Here is a 25,869-nt window from a genome sequence, read left to right on the forward strand (position 1 = left end):
CACTGAGACGACAGTCACTGGTAATTTAAACAATATTTATATTACCTACAAATTATCAGTACTGCCTATTATGGTTTATAAATAATAACAGCAATTCAGGGAGACTGGTCAAGTCATCCCTCTTTTCCATCTATTGTTCAGGAATTCAAGTAGTTAAACAGGACTGAAAATCCTTTTAGGTAATACTGCCTATAAGGTCTTTCTACACACCAAATATATAATGGCCTTACTGAATATTGACTTCATGTTTACTCATTTTTATGTTGATACTTCTTATCCTGAGTTTCCAACGTAATTGCACAGTACATTTTTCTTAGTTAACAATTCTGGATTCCAGCACTGGAAAAAACTTGCATTTCATTCCTTCCAAAGGAACCTGTCACTAGTGGATGCATTAACTCATTAGCTGATAAACAGCTTCCTAAATGCTTGTCTATTTTCAAAACTGTCTAACAGCTGAAGAATATAGATAAATCTTCTCCTACTACTATGTTTCTATTTTTTTTTCCTAAATTTCTACAAACAGGATATTTAAGGAAATATTAAACTTGTAAAAGTAGTGGCTGTTGCTTGCAGTGATGCTCAGGAAGGTCTCTGACCTTAGTCAGTAAGGTCCATTCCCACTAGAACACTGTTAATATTACTAGCAAGTTCTATTATTTATAATAACAATGCACAGTTATAGCAAGAACCTTGGCCACTTTAACCCCATCTAGAAATTTTGAGGTTCTTCCACTCAGTCCTACATGATACAGATTTCCTATTCATTCATGTCCTAGTTCAGCAACCCTTAACAGGGATTCTGCTGGTTACCCTGCAACTGAGTCCCCACACAAGATGTGACATAGATAAGTTTTTATGTTCAAGACATGTGAAATTGTGTACATTCAACCTCACAATTCCAAAAAAGGAAGTACAGTAATTTCACGAATACAAGCCGCAGCAATTTGACAAAAATTTTGGTGGAAACCCGGAAGTGCGGCTAATAGTCGGGGGCGGCTAATATGTGAATAATTTTCTGACATTTACAACCCCAGACGTGCCAGCCAGAGCGCCGAGCCAAGCACCTGCCAGTAAAAGCCGGCATTTCACAATTGTTACAGTGTTACTGTGTTGCCCTGGCTCCCTGCAGGCAGCACGGGGGGTGGGGAGAGAGGCGGGAGAGCTCGCTTCTTCCCTCCTCTGCCGCAGCCCAGGGGAGGACGGGTGGGGGGGTGTGCTGCCATTGCCGCGGCTCGGGGAGCCGACGGGGGCCCTGCGCCGCCATTGCCGCGGCTCGGGGAGGAGGCGGGGTGTTTTGTCCGTGCCCACTGCCACTGCCGTAGGAGCAGGGGAAGCTCCGTCCCTGCCTGTCACCGCGGGGCAGCGCCGACCCGGGGTGACTGAGCCCAGTGGCAGCGGCGGGTGGCCCCGAGCCCAGTGGCAGTGGCGGGTGGTCCCAAGCAGCAGCACCGGGCTGGGCCACCTGGCCCCGTCGGCAGCCCCTAGCGGGCCGAGCCTGCACAGCCTTAGCTCAGCCAGTAAACCCCGCCCTCCCACGGTTCTGTTAGTAATTGCAAGCGGGTCCTCGCTGCGAACGACAGAGCGGCTTATATTCTGGTGTGGCTTATTTATGGACAAAAACCGAAATATTTGCCAACACCCAGAGATGCGGCTTATACTCAGTGCGGCTTGTATTCATGAATTTATTGTACTCTATCTTCTTTGAAATGCAATCAACATCTCTCATTTGGCCATTTGCATAGAAAAAGATTACATCTGCCATATTTCAGTCTTCATTAATATCAATTCAACTGTTTCTTACTGCCTGTGTATCTTCTGAGATTTTGCTTCCCAAGAGCAAAATATGCACATACTGTTTAGCAAGAGAGTCAACTTATGTGGTTACTATCATGTCTAAAATGAAAATCTGCCCTACTTAAAACTATCACATGTACAGTACAGTAATTTCACAATTACAAGCCGCACTGACTACAAGCCGCATCTCCGGGTAGTGGCAAACATTTCGTTCTTTGTCCATACACAAGCCGCACCCAATTATAAGCCGCTCTGTAGTTTGCAGGGAGGACTCGTGTGCAACAAAGTTGCCAAATAGTAACAGAATCGCGGGATGGCCGGGTTTACTGGCTTGGCTCGGGCCGTGAGGGCTCGGGGCTGCCGATGGAGCCAGGTGGCCCAGCTTGGCGCTGCCGCTCAGCAGGGCCGCTCAGGGCCAGCCGCCGCCGCCACTGGGATCGCTCGCCCTGGCCTGGCACTGCGCCGTGGTGGTAGGGGGGCACGGAGCCCTCCTGTTCCCGCGGCGGCAGCAGGTGGGGACAGCAGCCCCCTGCCTCCCCCCGAGCCGCGGAGCCACCAGGAGGGAGTCCCTTGCCTTCCCCCTCTCCTTCCCCCCCGCGCTGTTGGCATGGAGCCTGGCTCCACCCACAGCGCAACAGAACAACCAATTTGTAACAATCGCGAAATGCCGGCTTTTACTGGCAGGTGCTCGACTCGGCACCTCGGTTTGTACTTCCGGGATTGGAAATATCAGAAAATTATTCACATATTAGCCGCTCCTGAGTGTAAGCCGCATTTCTGGTGTGGGAGCAAAATTTTAGTCAAAACGGTGCAGTTTGTAATCGTGAAATTACTGTGATACTTTAATTCTTTGCCTTGCACGGGATAAACTGTAGATTAGTTATCTTGTAGCAAACCTCTTTACTGCTAATGGGGGGGAGAAAAACAATTAGCTCACCAGACCTAATAGTTCACGTACCTGGTGGAATAGCGGAAGGGCTATAAACAAAGCAAAGCTGCTATAAATTTACCAGAAATTATATCTCCTCTAATTTTTAATTTCATGATCGTTTCAAACTTTTTCTGTGCTTTTCCCCTAAATATCACATCATTTCTAGTACATGATAGTTCTCTCTAGAGGGGCAGAGAAGGCTATTCTTCCTCTTACATCTATCACCAAGTACACTTTCTTGAAGTACAGAAACATTATAGTCAAACTTTTTTGGTACTTTTTAGATTATTCGGAACTACCCTTGTAAATGCTATTTATGGACCATTCCAGACTTGGTATTCCCCTTGAGGCAGAAATGGCACACGTGATGGAGGCACACAGGATTCAGCACAAGAGTTAAAAATACTTCATCTTCTCCTATACGGCAACACTAAGGACTGCACTGCAGTTCTACATGTTTGATGAACTAAAAATTTTTGGCATACAGAATGATGGATCTTACTATTGTTTGAAAGCTGATTGTTGGGTTTTTACATTATTAGTTAGTAATATTAAAATTGCATGTAGTGGGATAAGTAATTTCTCTTTTATACAAAGAAAACTTCTTTATTGTCCATATTTGATGTTTTTTATTCTGTATCTTTAATGATGAAATAGAAAAAATTATCTAAATGATCAACACATAAAAAAAACAGACGCTCATTTCACTTGAGAAAAAATATTTAAAAGATAAACAATTTTTATTTCTTTTGCATGCTTTAACAATGGAAATATTTATTGTGTTACATTACCTGCTGCTACTTCAAATGCATAACAGAGTGTGGCACCTTCTGACCAACAAATACACAATGCACACTGTGGTAATATTCTGATTTTACTACTATTGAAAATAAGATAATCATTTCTTGGTATACACATTTGCAGAATTGGACCTGAGTTATGAGGTCAGGCTGAAGGAGGCTTTAATCAATCCTGCCTAGTGGAAGGTGCCCATGGCAGGGGTGATGGAACCAGATGATCTTTAAGGTCCCTTCCAACCCAAACCATTCTATGATTCTGTTCTGTCATCAGAATTGTTTAAATAACCTAATGTATTTGTGACTTCCTCTTAAAAGATCTATACAGATAAGGACTGTGTCCCTACAGGTCAGACTTCTTGCATAATCTCAGAAAATACAAGAGAGAGTCTTGAGGAAAATGCAGAAATTTATAAAAAACTGCTATGGTCACCAGTAAAGAAAAATCACTGTGTTTTCTGTATATGCTTCTAGAGAGAAAATTCCATTTGTTTACAAAATTCTATGAATGCATTCCTGATAATAACAGTGCTTCTTTATAACATTTAAAATTATACTTAGCTATTTCATGAACTGGAATTCATTTAAAGTTACATTTGTGTGGGAGATTAAACTTCCCACACTACTGTGTGGGCCCAAGTGCAACTCCTGCTGGAAGAGGAAAACGCATCATACAGCTGTATTCTAAATCCTAATTACCAAAGATACAAAGAATAACTTGTTTCCTTAACATAACATTTTAAAATTACCAAGAAAAGACTAATAACAAAAGAGTATCAAGGCAGATATTCTAGCAATTTAAACTGTCAAGTTTTCTGTGAAATTTGTGATTACCTCTAATGTGAAGGAGAGAACCACATCAGACTTTGACAGCTGAACTTCATTTTCATCTCCTATGTCCAAGAATGCAGAATTCTGTGATCGTTTTAACTTCTGCAGTTTGAATTCTGGCCCACCTTTAGACACTGGCAGACTTTCCAAATTTGCCATCAGCAAATTCACTGAAGACCGCAACTCTTCTATGTACATGTTCTCCATTTCCCTTGTTACAAATTTTGGAAATTTTCTTTCCTTGGAAAATATATTTTAAAAGTTAGGGTGGAAAAAAAAAATTCCCACGTTATAGATAATTTTAATTTACTGACTTGCTTTCAGTTGAGACAATGAAGAAAAATACAATTCATAATTTCAGTGTGTATCTATTTTTATGTCTTCAAAACAGTAATCAGGGGGCTAATCCTGACTCATAAATACAGCACAGCTAATCTTGGAAAGAAGAAATAAAGTAATAATGGAACCCTGCACATTTCCCCATATCATTTAACCATAAACCCCAGTTGAAGAACCACACATTAGGTATTTCTACTTACAGGTGTTTTAAACATAATAATTAATAATACATCTTTAATGATAACTTTAATAATTTATAAACTGACATTTATAAAATGACCTGTCCACTAGTAGTTCTGCTACTTCATCTATTTCCCATGCTACCAAAAAGAAATCAGTCACATTCATGCTTCTAATATAAACATAAAAAACTAAAACCATGAGAAGAAATTTCTATAAATGTTTACATTTATTTTTAATAATGGGTCATTCATTTTGAAAGTAATGTTTACTTACTATGCACTGGTTTATTTTACATAATAATTTCTCTCTTAAAAAATAGAGATAACTTTTTTTTTAACTTTTTTTTTTCCCTGTAGACATTAGGCAATACTATTTAAATATGGTGTTTATAACAACAAACACAAAGAAGAAACATATGTACACATTTAATGCATATATGAACTCATACAAAGCAATTTTATGCACAGTTTCTCCAAATATTGAATACTGGATGCTTAGGACAGTGTTATTCAAGATTAAACAAAAATGAAAATTATACTACAATATATGTTTTACGTTTAAATGAGAAACAAACACCAATCTCAATATATTCTCTGAAGACAGGCACCTTGCTCCTAAACCAGACAATTTTTTCATTATGTATTATAAGGTCTATCATAAAATGTTTTATATTAAAACCTTTGATTTTGTTTCAATAATAAAGACTAAGCAAGTTGACTGTGACCAAAAATTCCTGCAGCAAGTTGTGTGGTCTGGCTCATCACAGCCTGACAGAGCCAGTAAATTAGCTATTAAAATAACCTTAAAAATAAAAACAAGTAATTTGTAGTTAGAGACTAAAAACACAGGCCAAGGCACAGGGTTGTCTAGCAAAAAACCCTGAACCCTTAGTAGTGTTTTTAAACTGTTCTATATCCTGTGAGTATCATTCAAATAATAATATGCCCACACAAAAGATAAATAAAACAGACTGTTATTGTGTTGTTAAAAGATCTTTACTCTGGTTAAGATGCTTTTTCCATCCAATGTAAAAAATGAGGAAAATTGGACTTGCTGTTGAAGGAAATGTTGGATCACACAGGATATGTCTTTCCAAAACCAGGTTTTGCTTTCTCCCTACCCCAGCTGTCAGACATTCCTCAGAGCAGAAAGAAATGCACCTGCCAGATTGTTTTCAAACAATCTTCTGCTCAATTTTAGAATCAGAAACAGGAAACACACATTATGGATCATCCCACTCAATCTCAAATGAAAATGTGTTCTTGGTACAAGAAAGCAACTTACCCTTGCCATTTGATCTGCCAGTTGTAGCCGTCCATCTAGTTCACGTCTTATCTGGGCTGCTTGCTCATCTCCATTATCCAGCTTGGATAGGGAACAAAAATAAATCCACTGTGAGAAACATGCTATATTTTAGCTTTATAGCAATCCATGTAGCTAAAGAATAAGAGAAATAAATTTTCATCTTAAAATCAGTGAAACACTCAGCAAATACAGCTTTGAGGCTCATCAAGATGAAAGAAATATAATGGCCACCATATAGTCAGAGCAGTCAGGTTTCTGAAGGACAACAGTGCTCCCTTGCATTTTTAATACTCAGGCTATATAGAAGATGTATTATTTCTTTATAAAAATAGAAGTTAAAATCATTTCTCTATGAATCAGAAGACTGTAATGACAGATTGGCTTAGAAATATTTTCAAGGAAATTTGTTCTTGTGTGCCACGAGTTCCTGTATAGGCATGTATAGGTACAAGGAAGAAAACTGTGTGACTGTGCCTTCTAAGAATGCTATTAATTTCACTCACAAAGCTCTCTTCTCCCAGTATTGCCCAACTGTTCACATTAAGGCATATCCAATTTGTGAACTTCCAATATTTTCATAGCTACAGAATAGTCAGGACTAAACATCTGACTTTATCAGGGAAGCAAAGGGGAGAATACATCTCTTCAGCTCAACAGAACAGCAGGGTCTCAACAGGAATGAGACTCCCCAACCCAGTTTTCACCTGTTTACTTTTTAAGGGCAGTGAAGGGGAGGGGAGGTGAAGGGAGGCTTCAGCTCAATGCATGGACCTGCAGAGCTGGCTAAGGGGAAAAAAGAGTGACACATCTGGAAAAAATCAGCCACATCTTGCCATCTTACCTGAATAATTGCCAAACAAGGACAAAGATAGAGTTGCTATAGAGGGTTCTATATGTCCCTAGGGCTAAACACAGATTGTGACCTGTTGAAACAACTCTAGTGCATTTAGTATATAGCTAAGGTTTAAGGATATCTGAATTGCTCTTGACTAAAAGAAAACTTAAAATGATAAGTCATGCAAACTGGCAAAAACCGGTTCTTTAACAAAATCAGATCTCCAGCTAATGAACCTACAGTTAGTTTGGCAAATTATTCATTACAATAAACTAAGTTTTTTCAGCGGTTTCTTCACTAAGACTGCTACTTTGAGTACATCATGCCAAATATGTAACACCACGTCCTTTACAATGCTCCTCAGCTAAATCCAATGCTTCTTAAACCAAAGCATTCATGAATATTACCATTCCGATTAAAAATCAAAAATCAAAAAAAACCAACAACAAACAAATAAAAATTAAAAATGCACTATCCAGTGCTTACAGGTCAATTAAAGCAATGTGTTTAATGCAAATCTGACCATATTTAGAAACAGGATGAAAAGTGTTTCAGTGCTAGTACAGAAGTGATAACAGAACATGGAATCTGCCACCTGTGCAATCTGGCATTTTACAAGATCCTTGCAGAAACTGAGCCAGCCTACCAGAAAGAATGAGAACAAAAACCTGGTGGCATCCCCAAAAAAGGCTCAAGTTTATATCAGAGAGTAGAAGGTGGACAATGTGCCAGACTGGAAAGGTTCTCCCACTAAGTCTGTCAATAAATCTCCTCCTAACTTGACTGTGAGCACAAATGGCAGGACTGTTCTACATTAAAAAAAATGTTTTCACAATACAGTTATAGTATTCAAAAAAATTCCCAAGTTAGTTTTCTTCCATTTCTCAAATGAAGAGACTGCTTATTGAATTTGTCACTGAGAATATTTCTATTTTTCTTTGTATTATAACCACCTACTTTTGTAATTATTTTTGTTTTCTCAGTATGAAAGCCTGTCCAATATGAAAAACAATTTTGCTTTTCTTTTTTTGGCTAAGAAACCATAAACAATTATTCTCCCACTGATGAAAGTCAAAAGTGTATACATATATTGCTGTGATCCATAAAAAAATCAGATGTCTCTCCCAGAAAGTGTCTGCAACTTTATCCCCACAGTACATTAAATTAATGGATCTATGTATTGTAAGATCAGTTCCTATATTTTTTTTTCTTTTTTCTCATCACAAAGCAAATACAATTTTGCAGAAATAGAATATAAACAGTAACTTCACTTCTGAACAAGGTAAAAAAAGAACCGAAAATCTTAGCTTTTTTTTCAAACTCTCCAGAGAGTAAGAAAGCATTGCCTTCTGAAGAGTGGTAAGTAACAGATGCCAGACAGTTTGGGGTGGTTAGACCCCTTAGCAGATCAAGACAATTTTTTATTGGTCAATACATTAATATGGCTAGAATACAGTATATATGAAAATGTAGAAAGTTCTTTGATGTATTTCTAAAATGCTCTTTTACTGTTCTAGTGTGACCACAGCTCTTTGTCTGAGTTATGTATTTACATTTTTCAAGTGTTTTAAACTTTAAAAGACATTAAAAGCAAAAATTGACATTTGGTGTTAGCACCTGTAGCAGACATGTATATGTGGGCAAACACATCTCATAGTTTTATCCTCTCTTAATTTAAACCCAAGTTCTCAAAATAAATAATGAAAAAATATTTCGATTTTAAAATTCACAATTATTGTGATCTTTAAAATAAAGATTAATGAGATTTAAAAATTATTTCTAGAGAAATGTCATGGTTTTGGAACTCATTTGAAGAAATAATATATTTTCCCTTAAGGACTGATGTTTAGCTATTTTTCCATTAAAAAATAATACGCTAATGAATATGTAACCTAGTTTTGAAAATCTTAGTGGGGGCCATCTTGTCAAAGAGTTCAAACAGTATCTTGCTTTAAAGATCCCAGCTGTGAAAATCAGCTCAACTCTGGTCACATTATGAACCTTTGAAAAATCACTTTTGCAGTAGTCAAGCTACAAACAGCCACTACCAGAGGCTAAACCAAACTGCATTCAGACACATCTTTAGGTCGTGCTGCCCTCTGCCTTGAATCTGCATGAAGTCAATGTTCCTCAGTTTATCTGGTCACTTTAGAAAGACTATAAACTTATCAGAGTTAAAAATTACTATTCAGAAACATCATGCTATCTTACTTGACAAATTATTGCTTTATTTGTATGCCTGAACAGCACAGAGCAGAAATACATCTAAATAAATGAATGTTTCTATATTTTAACAGGTCAGAAAAAGATGGCATACTTTGTCATTCCCATTCAAATATTTTCTTCTCTTTTAAAATTACTTACAAGACTGTAATGTAACATTACATTTTGATCCAAAATAAAAATGGTACAGTAGAAAAAAATCTGGTTAATGTGCAATCTAAGGTAAAAAAGGTAGTAATGCTGCCAGGAGGTGCTGTGCTAAATTCCCCAGCACACACCTGCATTACTCTACACACAAATGAAATCAGATACCCTATGCCCAAAAAATGAGACCAGTTTGTGCATAGATGTGAACATCAGAACTACTGAAAGTTACTGTTCTTTACCTTCACAATGCTCAAGCTGACAGTTCCTCATTATGACTATTTTATTACTGCTGAGTTAGCTTCCCTGCAGCTTTCTAATTCACAGTAACATCAACATGAAACTGCATATAATATGCCCATAGCGTTATAAATTTCTCTACATTTAATGACTAAAACGATGGTACACATATCTAAGTACTTGCTCTTTCTGCATCATGGAATCCAAAGTATTTTTTCATTCTTTGTGACAGCAATGCTTGTTTTTCCTTCATAGCTACCTTTTGTAGCACATAACCAAGTCTGAGCCCTGCTGAGCTGAAAGGTTGTTTGCAGGTGCCCCTGTGAGGTAACCTGCGGGGTCCCTCCCTGACTACTGCCAGACAGCCAAGTTAAAAACTTTCAACATGGAATAAAGGACTTGGATCTAAATTGTCGAGATAATACAGTAATGAACAAAAATGGTTTTCTGGAAGCAATTAGTGGCATCCAGGAGCTTGGCTGGAAGAGTACAGGCAAGTCCCAGCGCTCAACTTTGGTTGTCAATCAAGAAAGCAGCAGGCAGGTAATGGGTGTAGTAGATACAAATACTGGCAGTTTTCAGATCACTGTCCTTGCTATCTCTGACTCTAAAAAAAGGGAGTTTAGCTTCAGATAGACCTGGTGCCTCTCAGGCCCGCAGGATTTGTTCCTGTGCTTATCTTCACACAGGCGGAGTTGCCTGAAAGGAGCAGACTGGGAAAGAAAAAAGGTGTCTGCAGTGCTAAGGAGTCACATGCACTGAACAACACAGCCTGCGGCGATTCCTGAAATTTCCCAAGTTTGTGAACCAAGATTAGTAATTAAATATGGGAAAGTGGAAGAATCAACAAATTTCAAGTCAGGCCAAAACACGGCAGCCATATCCAGTTCATGACTGCAATCACTTTTCAGCATGAATTCAACAGGACTTAACTTCTGAAGGATAAGGCTGTGATGGAAGTAAATTGCTTCCACATCACACAAGAGGTAAAAACCAGATTTAATTAAAGGGCAGGATGTGTGGAGCTTGCTTAAGCTACTGCTGGATCTTTTGATAAACCTCCTGCCTCCTGTTTCACAGCAAGAAAGACACAGCTGTAAAAGTAAAGAAAATGTCATCACTCCTCTATTTCAGAGGAGGTTGTGCCATTTAGCTTTTAAGATATTTTCTCTTCCTTGTCCACAGATTATACAGAGGATTAATTAAGATTCATAAAAGAGATCAATAAAATGATATTTTGGAACTCTCTTATTCTCTGCATGCTGTAAAATCTCTATCACGTATCGTGCAAATGGCTATGCTGACAGATGACCCAGACTGTGGTAGTGAAATCCTGAGGATTTCTCACAGAACTCTGCAAACCACAAATTTTCAAAACTCATTTCCTATATCCTGCTCTTCCAAACTCACTCCTTTTCCCAGTCAACATACACAAATTCCCAAAAAATCAGTAGTTTTGGCAAATATAAGGTGAATTTTGTTTTAGAATATGTGCAATTAAAAAGCAAGTGAAACATATGAGAAAGGATGTCAAGAGAGAAAAAATAAGTACAGCTGAAATAAAGAGGGAGAAAAGGCATCACTTTTAAAATTATTTCTCTTGTAGAATGCAGTACACATGTTTTCAGCACATTTTATGACAAAACTCAGCAACCACTGAAACCATTTTTACTTTCAATTTGCCTGCAGCAAGTAGACTTATAAAAGCTGCATAGGTCCCAAACCCACATTAGGTGTTCAAACAACTTCTCCCAATGCACCATCAGGACTCACAGGCTTTTTGTATTGATTTTGCTCAAGGAGAGCACAAGATTGCCTCTCAGACAACTAGCCAAGCTGATCACTCAGTTTTCTGGCAACACAGTGCCCACAAAAAGTTCAAATATCTGCTAAAATTAGTTTTAGTCAAAAGTCTTACTGACTGCTAATTTTTTACCAATATATTTTGGGGGTAAGAGTAGCAGCAGTTTTATAATCATATAAATATTGAAATTAGGATGGAAGGTCTTTAGATGAACAGAGAAAGCAATTAGCGTATCACTCTCTGTAGTGTGTCAATATTGTTAAATAAATGAAATAATGCAGGTAAAGAGCAAGGCCAGTCAACAGTCAAATACTCTATACTGGTTTGAGCTGAATGAAATATAAAATCCAATCAAATCAATATTTTCAAAGACTGTGCCTGAGTACCTTCAATGTGTACACGAGATATAGGACCTCACTGAGGAATTTTTTACAAGCTTGGTACTACTTAAAAAAATCAAAAGCATAATGTACAATCTGAGATAGTGAGATATTTTTTTTTCTCCGAGATATTTTTATAAAGTCCTGAACCTGTTTATTTGATTCCAATATTGATTTGTAAGATATCACTTATACTAATTGCTTGTACTCAATTAAACTTACAATATACTGATTTATAAAATATGGTTGTCATAAAAATATTAAAAGCAACCCAAAATCTAGTCATGATTATATTAATTAAATTAATTTTAAAAATCATTTAAATTTGCCAAAAATCAACACTGAAAATTATACAATTTTAAAATACAGAATTTTTTTTCTTCAACCACTGAATGGACCCTAAAGCAGTTGCCACGATAATCAAAGCTGAGAATTTGATATGGCCTTTCCTTACAATCAAGTCTGGGAAAAAAAAAAAAAAAATAAAAAAAAAAAAAAAATATATATATATATGCAGTGGTTAAAATGTCTCTCATTATTCATTTTATTCAGGGACTTCCAATACCAAAATCCCCAGTAAAACCTAAAATAACACTTGAGAATAAACAGGAAAGGAAGTACATACAATAGCTAGTCAAAATGTACACAGTGCGAAGAGCTAACATAAATCCACTCCATTCAGTACATGTACATAGATCAAACTTTCACTGTACATTGTCAATACTGTAAAAGGCAAGACATTTGAAGAATTAAATATACACCACGTATTAATGAAGACACCTCTATCAAGAAAGAGTATTTCATACCATGATGGCAGCTGTACAATGCAACTTCAGCCAATGACTGCTTCCCTATTAATAATCTTTCCAACTTGTCTGCCATTAACCTTTCAGAGAAACTATTTGTGAACAACCTTTTATTAACAGTGAACTCAATTAACCTTGCCAGACAATCTTAACCTTTAGTGTGTGTCCCAAAAGTCATGTGACATGAATCCTCTACTTAATATTACAATTACTGAAGAAAACTAAAACATAAATTAACAGTTCAAAATTTACTCTAGACCAAATTCAAATGCCATCTTCAATATTTTATTGCATATTTTGATCTACAGAGTTGAACTGATGTTTTGTGAACAGGACGCTTGGAAAAGTCATGCAAATGCCTTTGCACTGTTAAGAATGAGGTTTTTGTTGGTCTGTTTGGATTTGAACAGATCCCAGCACCATTATTGTCTATGAGAGTTGAAAAGAAACTAGAGCTTCCAAACCAAGACTTTTACTAATTTATAGGCATGAGCCTTTCCAAAACAGTCATATAATTGCTCTGCATCAATTGCCCAAATAAAAATGTTTTTAATATAAACATATCTTTTTTTAATAGGAATATTGGTGTTCTGATAACCTAAATTCCAAGACCTGAGATCAGTTTCTTGTCTTGAAAAAATCATGACAAGTAGCATGTAAAAAAATAAACCGAATTCAATAACACACACATATCACTATTTTGCCTAACTATTGGGATAACACCATTTGAAGAAAGTCTGATAAGACCTCATATTTACAAAGAAAATCACTATCTCCATACTGAGTCTGCTACTAGTTTCAACTCTGACTTAATGCAAAGATAAAACCTGATGCTTGATTCGGTTCATAGAAGCTGTTAATTATGCAATGTGGGCATTCAGTGATAAAGATACTCTGACCTAGATACAGATATTTTAAATATTTATTTATTCACAGCCATCTGTTTAGGCAACAAGGAGAGAAAAATCAGACAACTTAGACACTTAATGGTCTTTAGCTAGTGTTTCTGTAAGTATTACAGACTCTTTACTTAGCCTTGGTATAATTTCAATACTTAGACATTACTACCAGCAGGTTCTGAAAGGGGGAAAAAAGCCCAAATAAAACTAAAAATGAAAAAGAAAATGACAACATTAAACTCCTCCTGAATTTTTTCCACATATACCAGAATTGTGGGTATGACAGGGACAGCAAAAGAGGTTATTTGGGCAAAATGCTGAAGCCTGGTTGTTCTCCAAAGCAAAAATTTCTAAGGATGGTTGTGGAATGTGAGGAAATGTGTGGCATGTTATAAGGTACACACACAGAAAAAATCCTATTAATATCAAATTATGGGCCTGCTCTCCAGCAACTTGTCCAAACTGTTTTGGACCTCTGCCTTCATCACTTCCCATGACAAAAGGTTTGGGAAGTTCTCCAAAAGTCATATACAGAAGCACTGCTTCCATTTTCAATCTCCTAGAAATGTCCTTGAGTGTCCCAGTTCCTGGTGGTGTGGTATTTATGGAGTGAAGGTACACATTCACCTGATCCACTGCCTTCAGAACTTTGTAAACTTCAACCATACTCCTCCCTGACAGCCTTTCAGCTGCAGACTGAAGAGTTTCAGCCCTTTCAGTCTCTCTGCAAAAGGATGCTGGTTCACGATGTTCAATGCCACCCTTGAGTCCTCACTGAGCTCCCCTAATCCCTTCAGAGAAGGATTAATGCCCTTACTGAATGTAGGGGCATAAGAAGGTTATATACAGCAGGAAAATGATGGTACCATTGTATAAAGAACCAATGGTTTCACCACAGGGAAACAAACTGTCTTTTCGGGTTGTAATTGCCCGTGCTTAGTTCAGCATCTTCTGGAGACATGGTTTATTTCTCCTCTGATTTGCACCTTAGTTTAGCTACATTAGAGCTACATGAAATCACATCTTGTCACATGCAGTTTTGTGAGATCCCCCCGGAGTTCCCCGCAGCTCAAGTAACATTAGGGTAGATAAAACATTTTATCTCATCTGTAAAGTCAGAGAATTCCCTTACACTGTCTTTTCCAGGACACAATATATTGAATAAACATGCAACAATTCTCCTAAACAGAGTGAACCAGATAGAAACAACACTTAAATTCCCTAGGGACCAACCAAAAGGAAAAAATAAGGAACCTTTATTTAAAATCTCCTTTGCAAACATCAAGATTGTACCATAAGATTTCTGCTACTTGGACTTGGATATTTACAACAGAGTTTGTTCTTCAGAAAAGAGTGTCATGGGGTGTTAAGGAGGCAGACCACTGGGTGTCTAGAGCAGCACTATTTTTAAATAAAAAAAATATAAACATTAAACTGCAGAATTAGATGTGATTAGAATCACATTAGGATTCAAATTCAAATTAGTGAATCAGTAGGGGATTATAGAGGAGAAAAAAGATGTTAGTACAGGTCAGAAGTGCCATTGCAAACAATTTAATTTTCTGCCTCTCTTTCTCTTGGCATTTTCAATGCAACAGATCCCAGGTTTGCCCTTCTTACTTGTTGAAACCATAATGTTTGGCCACCACTGCTAGACTGGAAGAAAACACAAGGAAAGCACATTATGCTGTGACAGAAGGAAGGATAATAATGGCAGGCTCTTACTATTTACAGATTTAGTCACAATAAATACCAAGAATACATCCTTCAGATAAATCCAGGACATGGATTCAAAGCATCTTTTTTTTTTTTTTTCAATGAATAGAAATAGGAAAAATAAATCCGTAAAATGCCATACTGTAAACATTTTTTATCCAACTATATCTTGGTTTCCACATCTGCATATTGGAGTTCAGGGATACCATCAAGACAGACTTTTCACACTCATCACAGTGCTGTCTTCTACACTGTAAAGGTCAAACTCTTCACTTGTTGCTAACTATGAAAATACCTTCCACTCCAACTTTGCCACCCCCAAATTATGAATATCCACACACAAAAAAGCTTAACTTTTACTTATTTTTTGTCGCTCAAGTCTTTGTCTTACTTGTATGGGTGTTCTTCCTACAGCTAAGCAGGGCAAAAAGCTTCAGAGCTATTTAGAGAGCCTATTGAACCATCTAAATAAAGTATCTTTTGAGTCAGAAATGTAGGGTCCCTAGGTAATCAATGGAGAGATGGAAAAGCCTCCAGAGTTATTTAAAGTGCTTAAGCAGTTATCTGTATGAATACTGTGGAAGTCCCAGCTGCACTGGCAATGTCTGTGAGTAAGATGATCAAAGAAATGGGCGTGTGTATTCTCTCTCTCACCTTCCCCCGGACCCTGCTGAAATAGATACTGGCTGTCACCTTAAATACAACTTAGTTTCAGGTTCTGCCTAGGGAATACCCTCCCACACCCACCCTAGGCAGGACATGATGGGCCTTAAATTAGTTATGACTCATATCCTGATCCTCCTTAGAAAAAGTCTTCCACCCTCATCCTCTCCCACCACCTGCACAGAGATTACCATATCCAAGACAACTAAAAGATTAGCATGCAAACCTTGCTGGTATATGCATATTTATGTCCTAAAGTGGCTCACAGTGTTTTCAATTTTCCTGAAGTCATCATTGGTTCATAAGGAAAACCCCTCTCCTTCTGCTTACCCTACTCACTCTCCAAAAATATCATGCAGAATGTGTTCCTGCCTTATTAATCACTGGTGAGAATTTCTTTGGGATGCTGAAACCAAAGGGAGTATACACAATTAAGGCAATAAAAGTTAATGAGAATGGCATTAAGTAAGCAAAAGCACCTTGAATGTCATGTCAATATTTTTTCCCAAATAATTAAATATTGTTGATTTAACTAGACAGAATTCAGGCTGACAACTTTCTGTAAATATGATGTGGAGAAGCCAGAAGACAGCAGAAATGGAATCGCATTTCCCCCCCTTTCTGTTCCATTCCATAGCATAAGCTGGAAAATATTCTGTATTTCCACCTATTTCTAGGAGTCAGTGGTGGTGTGATGTATAGATACCCATCCACAAAATAAAAAATCCCAAATAGTTGATTAAGGACTGAAGAATAGATTTAATCCAGAAGTTAATGTATAAGAAGGCAAACTTCAGATTTGTGTTGCATTATGGGAATTTTGCTATCTATGAAGGTTCTGATCTACAGAGTGAGGCCCAAAAGACAACAATTCAGGGCTCTTCAGCCTAACAATCTAGTTTAAAATCCTTGATGTTAGGTTAGCAATCCTGTCCACAATCACATCTTTGTTTTCTTGTGACATTGGATGTGCCACCCTGGGCCATCTTTGTTGTCAGTCTTGCAGTCACCTTGGATGTCAAGGTCATGTCACTGGTGCTCACACATTACGGAGCAATAGCTGGAAGGCTAAAAGGGCCTCAGGAATCTTTGTACCATCAGATTCAGGCTCGAAGCAAGTACAAAGGTTTGGCTATGGGTGCCTTTGTCCAGGACAGGGTGAAGTCAACAAATAACACTTTGCTTTGTCTTTCTTCTGGTCCCACCCCCATGACCTGAAGTGTCTAACATGTACTCTGCCCACAACAGAACTCACTCATCCACTTCTGCAGCCAGGGTCCTGAACAAGTTTTCTAGAACAACTGCAGAGAGACAGGGATCCCTTCTTCCAGCTTCTATTCTCCTGGAAACATGGAAATTGCTAACATCAAACACATGTGAAAACACCAGTTACAGATTGTCTGCTATCCATCTTTAAGGCAAAGCAGTTGCTCCAGTATGGTAAAAATGGAATATCATCCAGAAAAGTTTCCCACAGGAGGCACAGGTGTTTCAGGCAAGTTTCTGCTGTCTCCACCCTCCTGAGAAAAGACACAATACAGTGACAAGACTGTGCCAGATTGACTGGAACATGAGTTTATAGTGCACCTAGGAATAAAACAAAGCTTCTCCAGAAACTGTGTATACCTTGGAGGCTCTCTCAGGCATGGGTCAGTACTATTTTCCCTCATTTACAGGAAGTTTAAGTGTTTCCACATTAAAAAACCTTGGCACTACATAACCAGTTAGGAAGATAGCTTATTCAGAGGTGATACTGGGAGTGACTCCTCCCTTCCGTCGTTTGCAAAGGGATATTTCTCCTGCCATAGTCCCAGAGTGCTTACCATACACCTCCCCTCAACATCAGCTAGCAGCTGACATTTCTGCTAAACATGTAGCCTCAATTTTATTTCAGAATTTTCCTGTTTATAGGTAAAATGTCTGGAAGTCAATTTATTTATTCATTATCTCAAGAAACAGATTCCTGTAAGGAAAAGTACAGATGATTCCTATTTTTACTCTTCTCTTACTTTTTCCCAGTAGGCTGTAAACTTTTAGTCTGAGAGTAACCTTTATTCTTTTAATCTCCACTCATTTTACTGACCAAGATTATTTTAGTTGGCCTAAGAATTTTTATATAATGCCTATAGCATTAAAATGAAGATAATTCACCTGCCTACAGAAGACCCAGGGAGAGAAACAGGCACTTCCTTGTAAACTTTCCAGAAGTTTGAAATTATGAACATCTAATCACAAATCAGACAGCTTCGGCTCAGACACCAGACTCAATCTGAACAACTATCCTTGAGGCTTTTAATACAAAGTATGGGAATAAATGAACTCAAAAGCAGCATGTCCCTTCATGATGGTTCTTCTGTTGAAAATCAATCCACTTTCAAGGTGAGAAGGTATCTGGGATAGACAGCCTGAAAGCTTCAAGATTGAGAGATTAGATCCTAGAGATCAGGACACCTTCAGCAGAGGAGACAGTCAAAAAGGTGTCTTGAGAGGTCTCTCATTTTTAGAACAGGTACAAAAATAACTTCCAAGAGGACAAAAAAATAAACACACGAATTATAGCTCATTCAAAGAGATCTGTAGATTTCTCAAACATTTAACATAAACAATTACTCTTGCATAGGGCAGACCATCCTGTTTTATGGAGCTTCTATTACATTTCTATTTAAAATATCACAGAATCACAGAATATGAACGTTTAGAGGGGACCTCAGGAAATAATGTAGTCCAACCTCCCTGCCAAGGCAGGGCAAAACCTAAAGTGTCCAGATGGGATCTCCCTGAGCAGCCTTTTCAATGGTCTGCCACTCTCTACATAAATAAGTTCTTATTGATATTGAGCTTACGGCCAAAATATGTATCTATTATACACATATATATATATACAGCTCATTTCCACATTCACCTGCATCTTTGCCTGTGGAGTGACTGTGATGCAGGAACCCCTAAGGACTTGTCCTAGCAGCTAGTTACAAAGAAACTTCCTCTGAAGAAGAAAGAGCTAAGAGGGTTCTCCCTCAAAAACTTCTAAAAGGGGGAAAAGAGCAGCTGAGCTTCAGAACAAAAATCCACTACCAGTGAGCGAGAAAGATACAGGAACAGGGTTATTGACTTCCTGTGGCTTTTCCATAGGTGTAGCCTCACAACGGCTGCTGAAGACACCTCAGGATGAAAAATGGTGCAGAGAAACAAATGGTTGTCTAAGCAAAACTTCTTTACTTCAAATTGATAAAGTGGAAATATAGAATACTAACATGCCATAAGAATAACAGGTGACAAATTCATGCTCAGCGTCATTAACTTCTTCAGCTTGCTCACAGGGATTCATTCAAATGCACATATAAGCTAGCAGTCAGACACATTAATAAACTTAATCATCAGTCTGGAAATGTGGCTGTAAAAATAATTTGTTTTATATTCATCTACCTGAAGAATAGAATCTCTCCTTAAAAAAGATTTTAAAATTAAAAAAAAAAATTAATAATACAGCAGCCTTTGGTAGAAAAGATTTATTTTTATTCCTTAATAGCAAAGTAGATAAATTTTATTCTCATCTGGTAATATAAAACACGATGAGTCAAATGCACTGGTGATTTTAATATAAGTGTAAGTTAAATGCCGGATATATTTGGCTTTGAGTGTTCAGGCAAGCTTAACTCCCTTGGATCTAGAACTCAAGCAAATGTCAAAACACCATTAATTACTTCATTAAAGCTCCAAACGAGTATTTAGGGGAAGAAACAAAGGCAAGGTAAAATTAAAAGCTTAAAAGGATCTCCTTTAACAAAGCCCAAAACAATTTCCTTATTACTTTGTGCTACCACAGCCATTCTACTGCTGTTCTTTCACTCACTGAATGCCAAAGACAGTCTTAGAAAACAAAGCAGCTTCAAAGAAAGATCTGCAACCAAAATCCCAGTGTCTGTGATTCCCATCCTCAGAGAAGGCATAAGACAGAGCAGGGAAGATGGGGAGTTTATTGTCAGGTCTCTCATGACAAGAGAAGTGATGCACAGAACAGGCCTATGAGGATGTCAACTCACACAACACAAGGAAATCCACTAGTCCATGACTGCTGATACTCTCTCAGTCTGCTAGAGACCCTAAATGTCCAATTTCCCTCATGCAGATGCAAAAAAGAAGCCACATATGAATAAAGAGCTCTATGACAGAAACATCCACTTGTAAATTTCATCTAAAAATTAAAAGCTATCCTTCAGAGTTTTTTTTCCTAATGCTTATACTGGATAGATAAAGCTTTGAATAGTTTCATGGTCTTCAGAAGATCCACTTGTTTTTCTTTTAAATGTGTATGTCAAAGCCAATTTTCTTCATCCAACAGCTGAATAAGAAGGATACTGCAATACTTCAAGTACTGAAAATGTATTAATGCTGCCAACACATAATTTCTCCCTGGTATTTTCTCAGTATTGCCTTAGCTAGAAACAAAAATAATTCAAAGTATTTCATTATGTAGCTTGCATGGCTTCTAAACATTGTTCAGATACTTAAGCAAGTCAGATACTTAAGAATGGTTAAAAGGTAACTGGCTTTTCTGAGGATGTTTTAATATTCTTTCCATCACTTTTCTATCATTAGAATAAATGAGAACAAATCAACAACCTTTGGGCCGATCAGAGACTTTTTTTCCAAAATAAACTCTGCCATTATAGAAAAAACATTTTTACAGGAGCTAAAGCATTCTCCCTCCAGCCTATTTAAATACCATCACTGCATGCTAACAGAACTGAAGCACCTGGGGTTACAAGACTTCCTTTTTCATCAGAACCCATGTTATTAAGCTGAAAATCCAAACTGGCCTTACAAACAGCATTCATTTTAACTCTGAATTTCTCACAAGAAGATTATAGATGTAATCTTGGGAGGAATAGTTAAGGTTGCAGCACTATTCCCTAAAGCATTGAAATTTTTTGTCTTGAGCAAGACCTTTTCAAACCCCTGGATAGAGGTAAAATACCAATGAAACACCTCAGAAAAAGAATTTAAAAATATAACTACTGAAATAACTTCGTATTAAAATCCTATATGCATGTAATCAAGAGTGACATCTCATGAATAAAAGGTAACATCCAAAATCCTGTAGGAAATGACAATTTATTTCTTCATTGAAATATTTGGTTTGAATTATTCTGCTCAAAAACAGACAGTGGCTGATCTTTCTTCCCCTTGAAGAAGGTAAAATCAATAAGAAAGCAATTTTTAATTTTTTTTTTCTTGTGGGGGTAGGAGAGCATAGAGGAAGACATATTCTGGTATTTACAGTACAAGAAATGAAAAGCAGATGTATGAATGAGCCTGAAGTGTGGTTATTTGAATTTTTCTGCTACAAGAGGCACAAAGCACCTTTCAGGCTGATAGACACATAGGACAATTTAAAAGGACTGACCTGTTCTGTAAGTGAGGACATCACTATTATCCCATGACAATGTGCAGAAACTTTCTAGACTCACATTTATCATATAAAAATCCAGTCAGTACTTGAATACTAACTGTAATTCTACAGCCTCCCACAGTCCCACAAAAACACTGCTTTTCTTCTCCCCAGACAGCTCCCATACCACTGCAGTCCTTTCTGCCCACTGGGAGGCCTGACAGCTTCCACCCTCAGGGCTGCCCTGTCTCATCCACTGCAGTGTCTGCAGAACTGTCTTTTATCTAGAGAGCATAAACCCTGCCCCATGCAGGGCTGTGCATCAGCTACCAAGCAGTCAACTCTCAGCAGGTAAGGCCTGAGAGTAGCAAATCTCCTGCATAAAGGAATATTTTGGGCCAGGTGAAAGGACATTTTGAGCTCTGTGGGATGTTTAAGACATCAGTGGATGTCTTAGCTAGCACCTGAAGTTACCTTGATAATACAGCAATGGATCTTGCCAATATTGTTCACAGGTTACTTTGTTGTGCAAGATATAATTGTGCATGAAGTAAGGAATGACAGTCATTGGTGACCATCAGAAATATGCTGGCTTAACTGAAGCCCTGGTCACATTAGAGCATCTCACAGAGTCAATGTCTTTTCTTGTGACTAATATACCTGCAGATCTACACACTTATGTGTTCTAGAATGTACAGCCCAAACCAAGTTTTTTTTTCCTTTTGCCATAATAATGGATCTGTTTAAATTTCGGTCTGAAAATTAAATGGAATCTTAGTACTTGTTTAATCACTTCAAGAAGATTATCAACACTACACTGAAACCTTCTGTACAAAGGCATTATTATTCTTTGTGCTTCATAAATTCACACTTGTCCTCATAACTTATAGAGGGTATGAAAATTTCTACAGAAAATATGCAGAAGTAGGGGAAATTCTGTGATCTGTGAAATAATTGCACTATTTCTCATCATTTTACCAAGGAAGGATCAGAACCAAAACCATGCAAAAGTAATGAAGGCCTTGCTGCAAATTAAATTGCCCTAAATCTGACTTATTTCCAAAACTGCATAATTAACTGTACTTCAGAAAAGTGCAGGGTGAAAGACTCCAATTGTATTGAGTACCGTAAGCAGACTTCAGTCAGAAGTTATTGGCAGAATCTACTCTTAGAATCAAAAATAAAAATATTTATTATGGAAGATACAATATAATCCATTGTTCTCAATATTATTCACTCATACAAGGAGTTGTATCTTGCAAAATCTAAAGATAATCAAGGATCAGACACAATAAAAGGATTTTAAGCAGATAATTATATCTTGTAGCAAAGTACCATCTAAAGCTATTTCCAAAAGAATAGTTTGTGGTTGATTCCCAGAACTGTCAACACTAAAACACTCAGCAAATAATAATTCCTAAAAACTGTTATATTAAACTAAAAGTTATTTATTGCTTGTTGGAAAACAGAATGCGATTTGCAAAGTATCATAATGATATTTTGCATCATTACGAAAAGTATCCTCTGGGCACCCAAGAAGGCCAAAAAAGGCAACACTATAAAAGGCACTGATGCCTTAAGTTTTAGCTTTTGTATCTTTAAGATTCTGTACTGAATTGGTGTGTGACTCTGAACTCCATATAAAGTGATAGCAAGTTCTCCTCACAGTTTGTCAGACAAAACAATCCTGTTCCAGCCCGACAACCAAGGACACCGTTGCAACTTCAGGCCCAAAAAGTGTAAACAGTGAATTGAGGAGAGCAATCTGGCTTCATAAACTGGAGTTGTAATTGGACAATTAATCCCAATATGTAAATGGACCAAAACTTATAAAAGTGTGAAAACTCATGACCGGTTGTCCATCTTGCATTCATCTTGGGTCCATCTTGGGTGTAGCCCTGGTCAGGCTCTTGTACTGCCTCAGGTGTATTCTTTGAAGGCCTTTTAATAAAATACCAGTTTTATTCCTTTAACACTGACTGGCCTCTGTTCCAGGCAGCCTCTTTAGGCTTTAGTACTTTAAAAATAAAATAAAATAAACTTCTGTGTGGAATTACAATTTAGCTGACAAAGAAAATCTGGTACTGATGAAGTGGTGTAATAATAGTGTATACCACAAATCAATTTGAGTTTGACTTCCAGTTTAACTTACTGAAAAGTTATCTTCTACATCAGTGAATAATTAAAAAAAAAAAAAAAAGGAAAAAAGTACCATGTTTGATCTCTGTAAATCAAAGAAATTGAAACAGTTTCAACAGTTTCAAGCATCTCAAATGCAAGTCAAGGAGCTCACTAAGTCCCAGCTAACTGCAATAATTTCTTTATCATATAACACAGTTTGAGGCAACGCAATGTAAACAAAAATCAGGTGAAAGTTTTAACATTTACAACATTGAACCTTTTAATCAAAAAGAGATGGGGTGGTTGATAGCAGTTGCTGGCTTTTCTCTAAAAAAGTTGAAAACAAGATCATAGAAGTCTTCAACATCCCAATGTGAATATCTTGTTAATGTTCACTGCCTAAGTACAAGCTAATGCATTTAGTGTGTATTAAAAGATTGTGGAAAAAAGTTATTCTTCCAAGAAAAATGCATAAAATTCTCATAGCCATGTGAGCTCTATTTGACAAAGTCAGAGACTTGATCTATTATTATTCACTTTATTTATGATTTGTTTTTCTGCTGGTTGAATGAATGCTGGTTCTCCCTGCTATCACATGAAGAATGGAGAATGGCAAGCAGTGTGGACCTGCAGGAACTCACAACCCAGCAGAACTGTCTGCTGGGCTGGGACATCAAGATACCAATGGTTTAAGAGATGAAGGGAGTGTTCCATTTAGACCAGGCTGGGGGACAGAAGCTGTTGAAATCAAATAAAAAGCTTCTAAATGCTGAGGAAGTCACAAGGAGGAGGCTGGCAAACAATACCTCTTATGGTTATACAGAGCAACCTTGTCTGCTTAGCAGCCCTATAGGTGCAGGATAATTTACTCTTATCATCAACTTTGTAAGGCATTTTTCTGTTTCCTATTTTCAAAGGACTGGAAGGTATGAAAAATGGGGGAAAGGAAAAAGAGTTTTCTGCACAAATTACAATTGTACAGATTTGCTTTTAAGGGCAGCTGTTTCTCAGAGCTGGAAAATATACAGAATTTTATATATCTGATTCTCTGCTAGAAGCAGAGGCTAGAAGCCAAACTAATCAAAACCTCTATCAAAAATACAATTTTAACATCTATTTGGACTTGGACTTATCTCAGTGCTCCCAGACACTATTGATTATCATTATCTTCATGTCTCTAGTATTCTAAACAGCAGCAGCAAAGGGAAATGAAAGTGAGCATTTCCATACAAAGACAGATAGAGGCTTCTAGGGCAGAATGAAAACTGCTGGTGCTGACTGAAATGAGTCTAACTTCATCTCATCTTCTACAAATACACTGTCAATAGAAAGGAGTAAGATACAGCCTAAACTAAAATATTATTAAAACTCTAATGAGAAATAAGGGATTTTACCAAAGGAGAAAAGGTATTACATTATCAGAGAGTAGTTGCTGTCTACACTGCACTTCTTGGCAAGGTTAGGTATGATTGTTGTCTTTTTCTCTGCAACAGACTTCTTCTCATAACTTTGGTCTATTATGTGCTTGAATGGACTGCAGGAACAGGACATGAAAATTGTTGTTGGTAGCAGCTCTGTTGGAGTACATAATGAAAGTTTTTGCTTTAGCAAAGTAACCTCATCCTTGCCTCAGAAAGGGAAAATCTGCAGAAAGCCAGAACCCCAAACAAGGGTATAGGGTATAGCCTCTCCATTCTTTCCAGCTTGAAGTACATAGGGGTACTCATGAATCTGCTTCTGAAGAAGTACACTTTCATTACCTCCCATCCTTCAATATTTACATGAATCTGAGGTAAACAATGTGTACTTCAGAGTAGGAGCACAGGAGATTTTATAATCTTCAGTGCTCAAAATCAGGAAGAGCAAGAGAAGTGCCTTCTCTTAAGCCCATTGAGTCATCTTTGCACTCAGCAGGGTGGTCATCTTTCTCACTTTTTTTACCCATAACAAGGTTATTTTCTCTTTCATTTGCAAGTAAAAACCATTCCATGCTCACAATTCCACCAAGTTAGAAGACAAAAATTAGCCACTGGGACATTTCAGTCTGTCTATGGGTTATGGACCAAGAATTTAAGACAGAAAATTCTTGATATTTGCCAAACAGTTTTGGTCCATCAAATTTTATACACACACCAACCAAAATAAAGAGACCTCCAAGTATGTAGATACAGTGGATACAGTAATAGATACAGTGGATGTATAATCAAAACCACTTCTAGACTAAGGGAACAATTTTTTTGTTTAATTGTTCAGAATTCTACAGGTCACATTTTTTTGTGTTCCTCTAGCCCAATGCAGACTCACAGTAGATTTTGACCACCCACAGCAATGTACAAAGCAAGACTTAGCAACCACCAGACACCAGAGGTGAGAGGAATCCATGTTGAGTTTCTACTATAAGTAACACGTTATCTACTTGGCAAAAAATCGTGTTTTTTTCATGTATTCAGGTAATGGAACAGGTTG

General features: G+C 37.4%; 1 protein-coding gene across 8 annotated transcripts in view; it reads right to left on the bottom strand.

Moving 5' to 3' along the window:
- Nucleotides 1–25,869, bottom strand: part of CADPS2 (calcium dependent secretion activator 2) — a 292,254-nt gene that overhangs the window by 167,883 nt on the left and 98,502 nt on the right. For all 8 annotated transcript variants that reach the window (XM_033057248.2, XM_033057245.2, XM_033057247.2 and 5 more), the window contains exons 4-5: nucleotides 6,163–6,243; nucleotides 4,360–4,596 (exon numbers count right to left, since the gene is read on the bottom strand). In XM_033057248.2, the coding sequence (XP_032913139.1) occupies nucleotides 4,360–4,596; nucleotides 6,163–6,243 (318 nt within the window). The remainder of the gene's footprint in view (nucleotides 1–4,359; nucleotides 4,597–6,162; nucleotides 6,244–25,869) is intronic.

Source organism: Catharus ustulatus, chromosome 4, assembly GCF_009819885.2.
Source record: "Catharus ustulatus isolate bCatUst1 chromosome 4, bCatUst1.pri.v2, whole genome shotgun sequence".
NCBI lineage: Eukaryota > Metazoa > Chordata > Aves > Passeriformes > Turdidae > Catharus > Catharus ustulatus.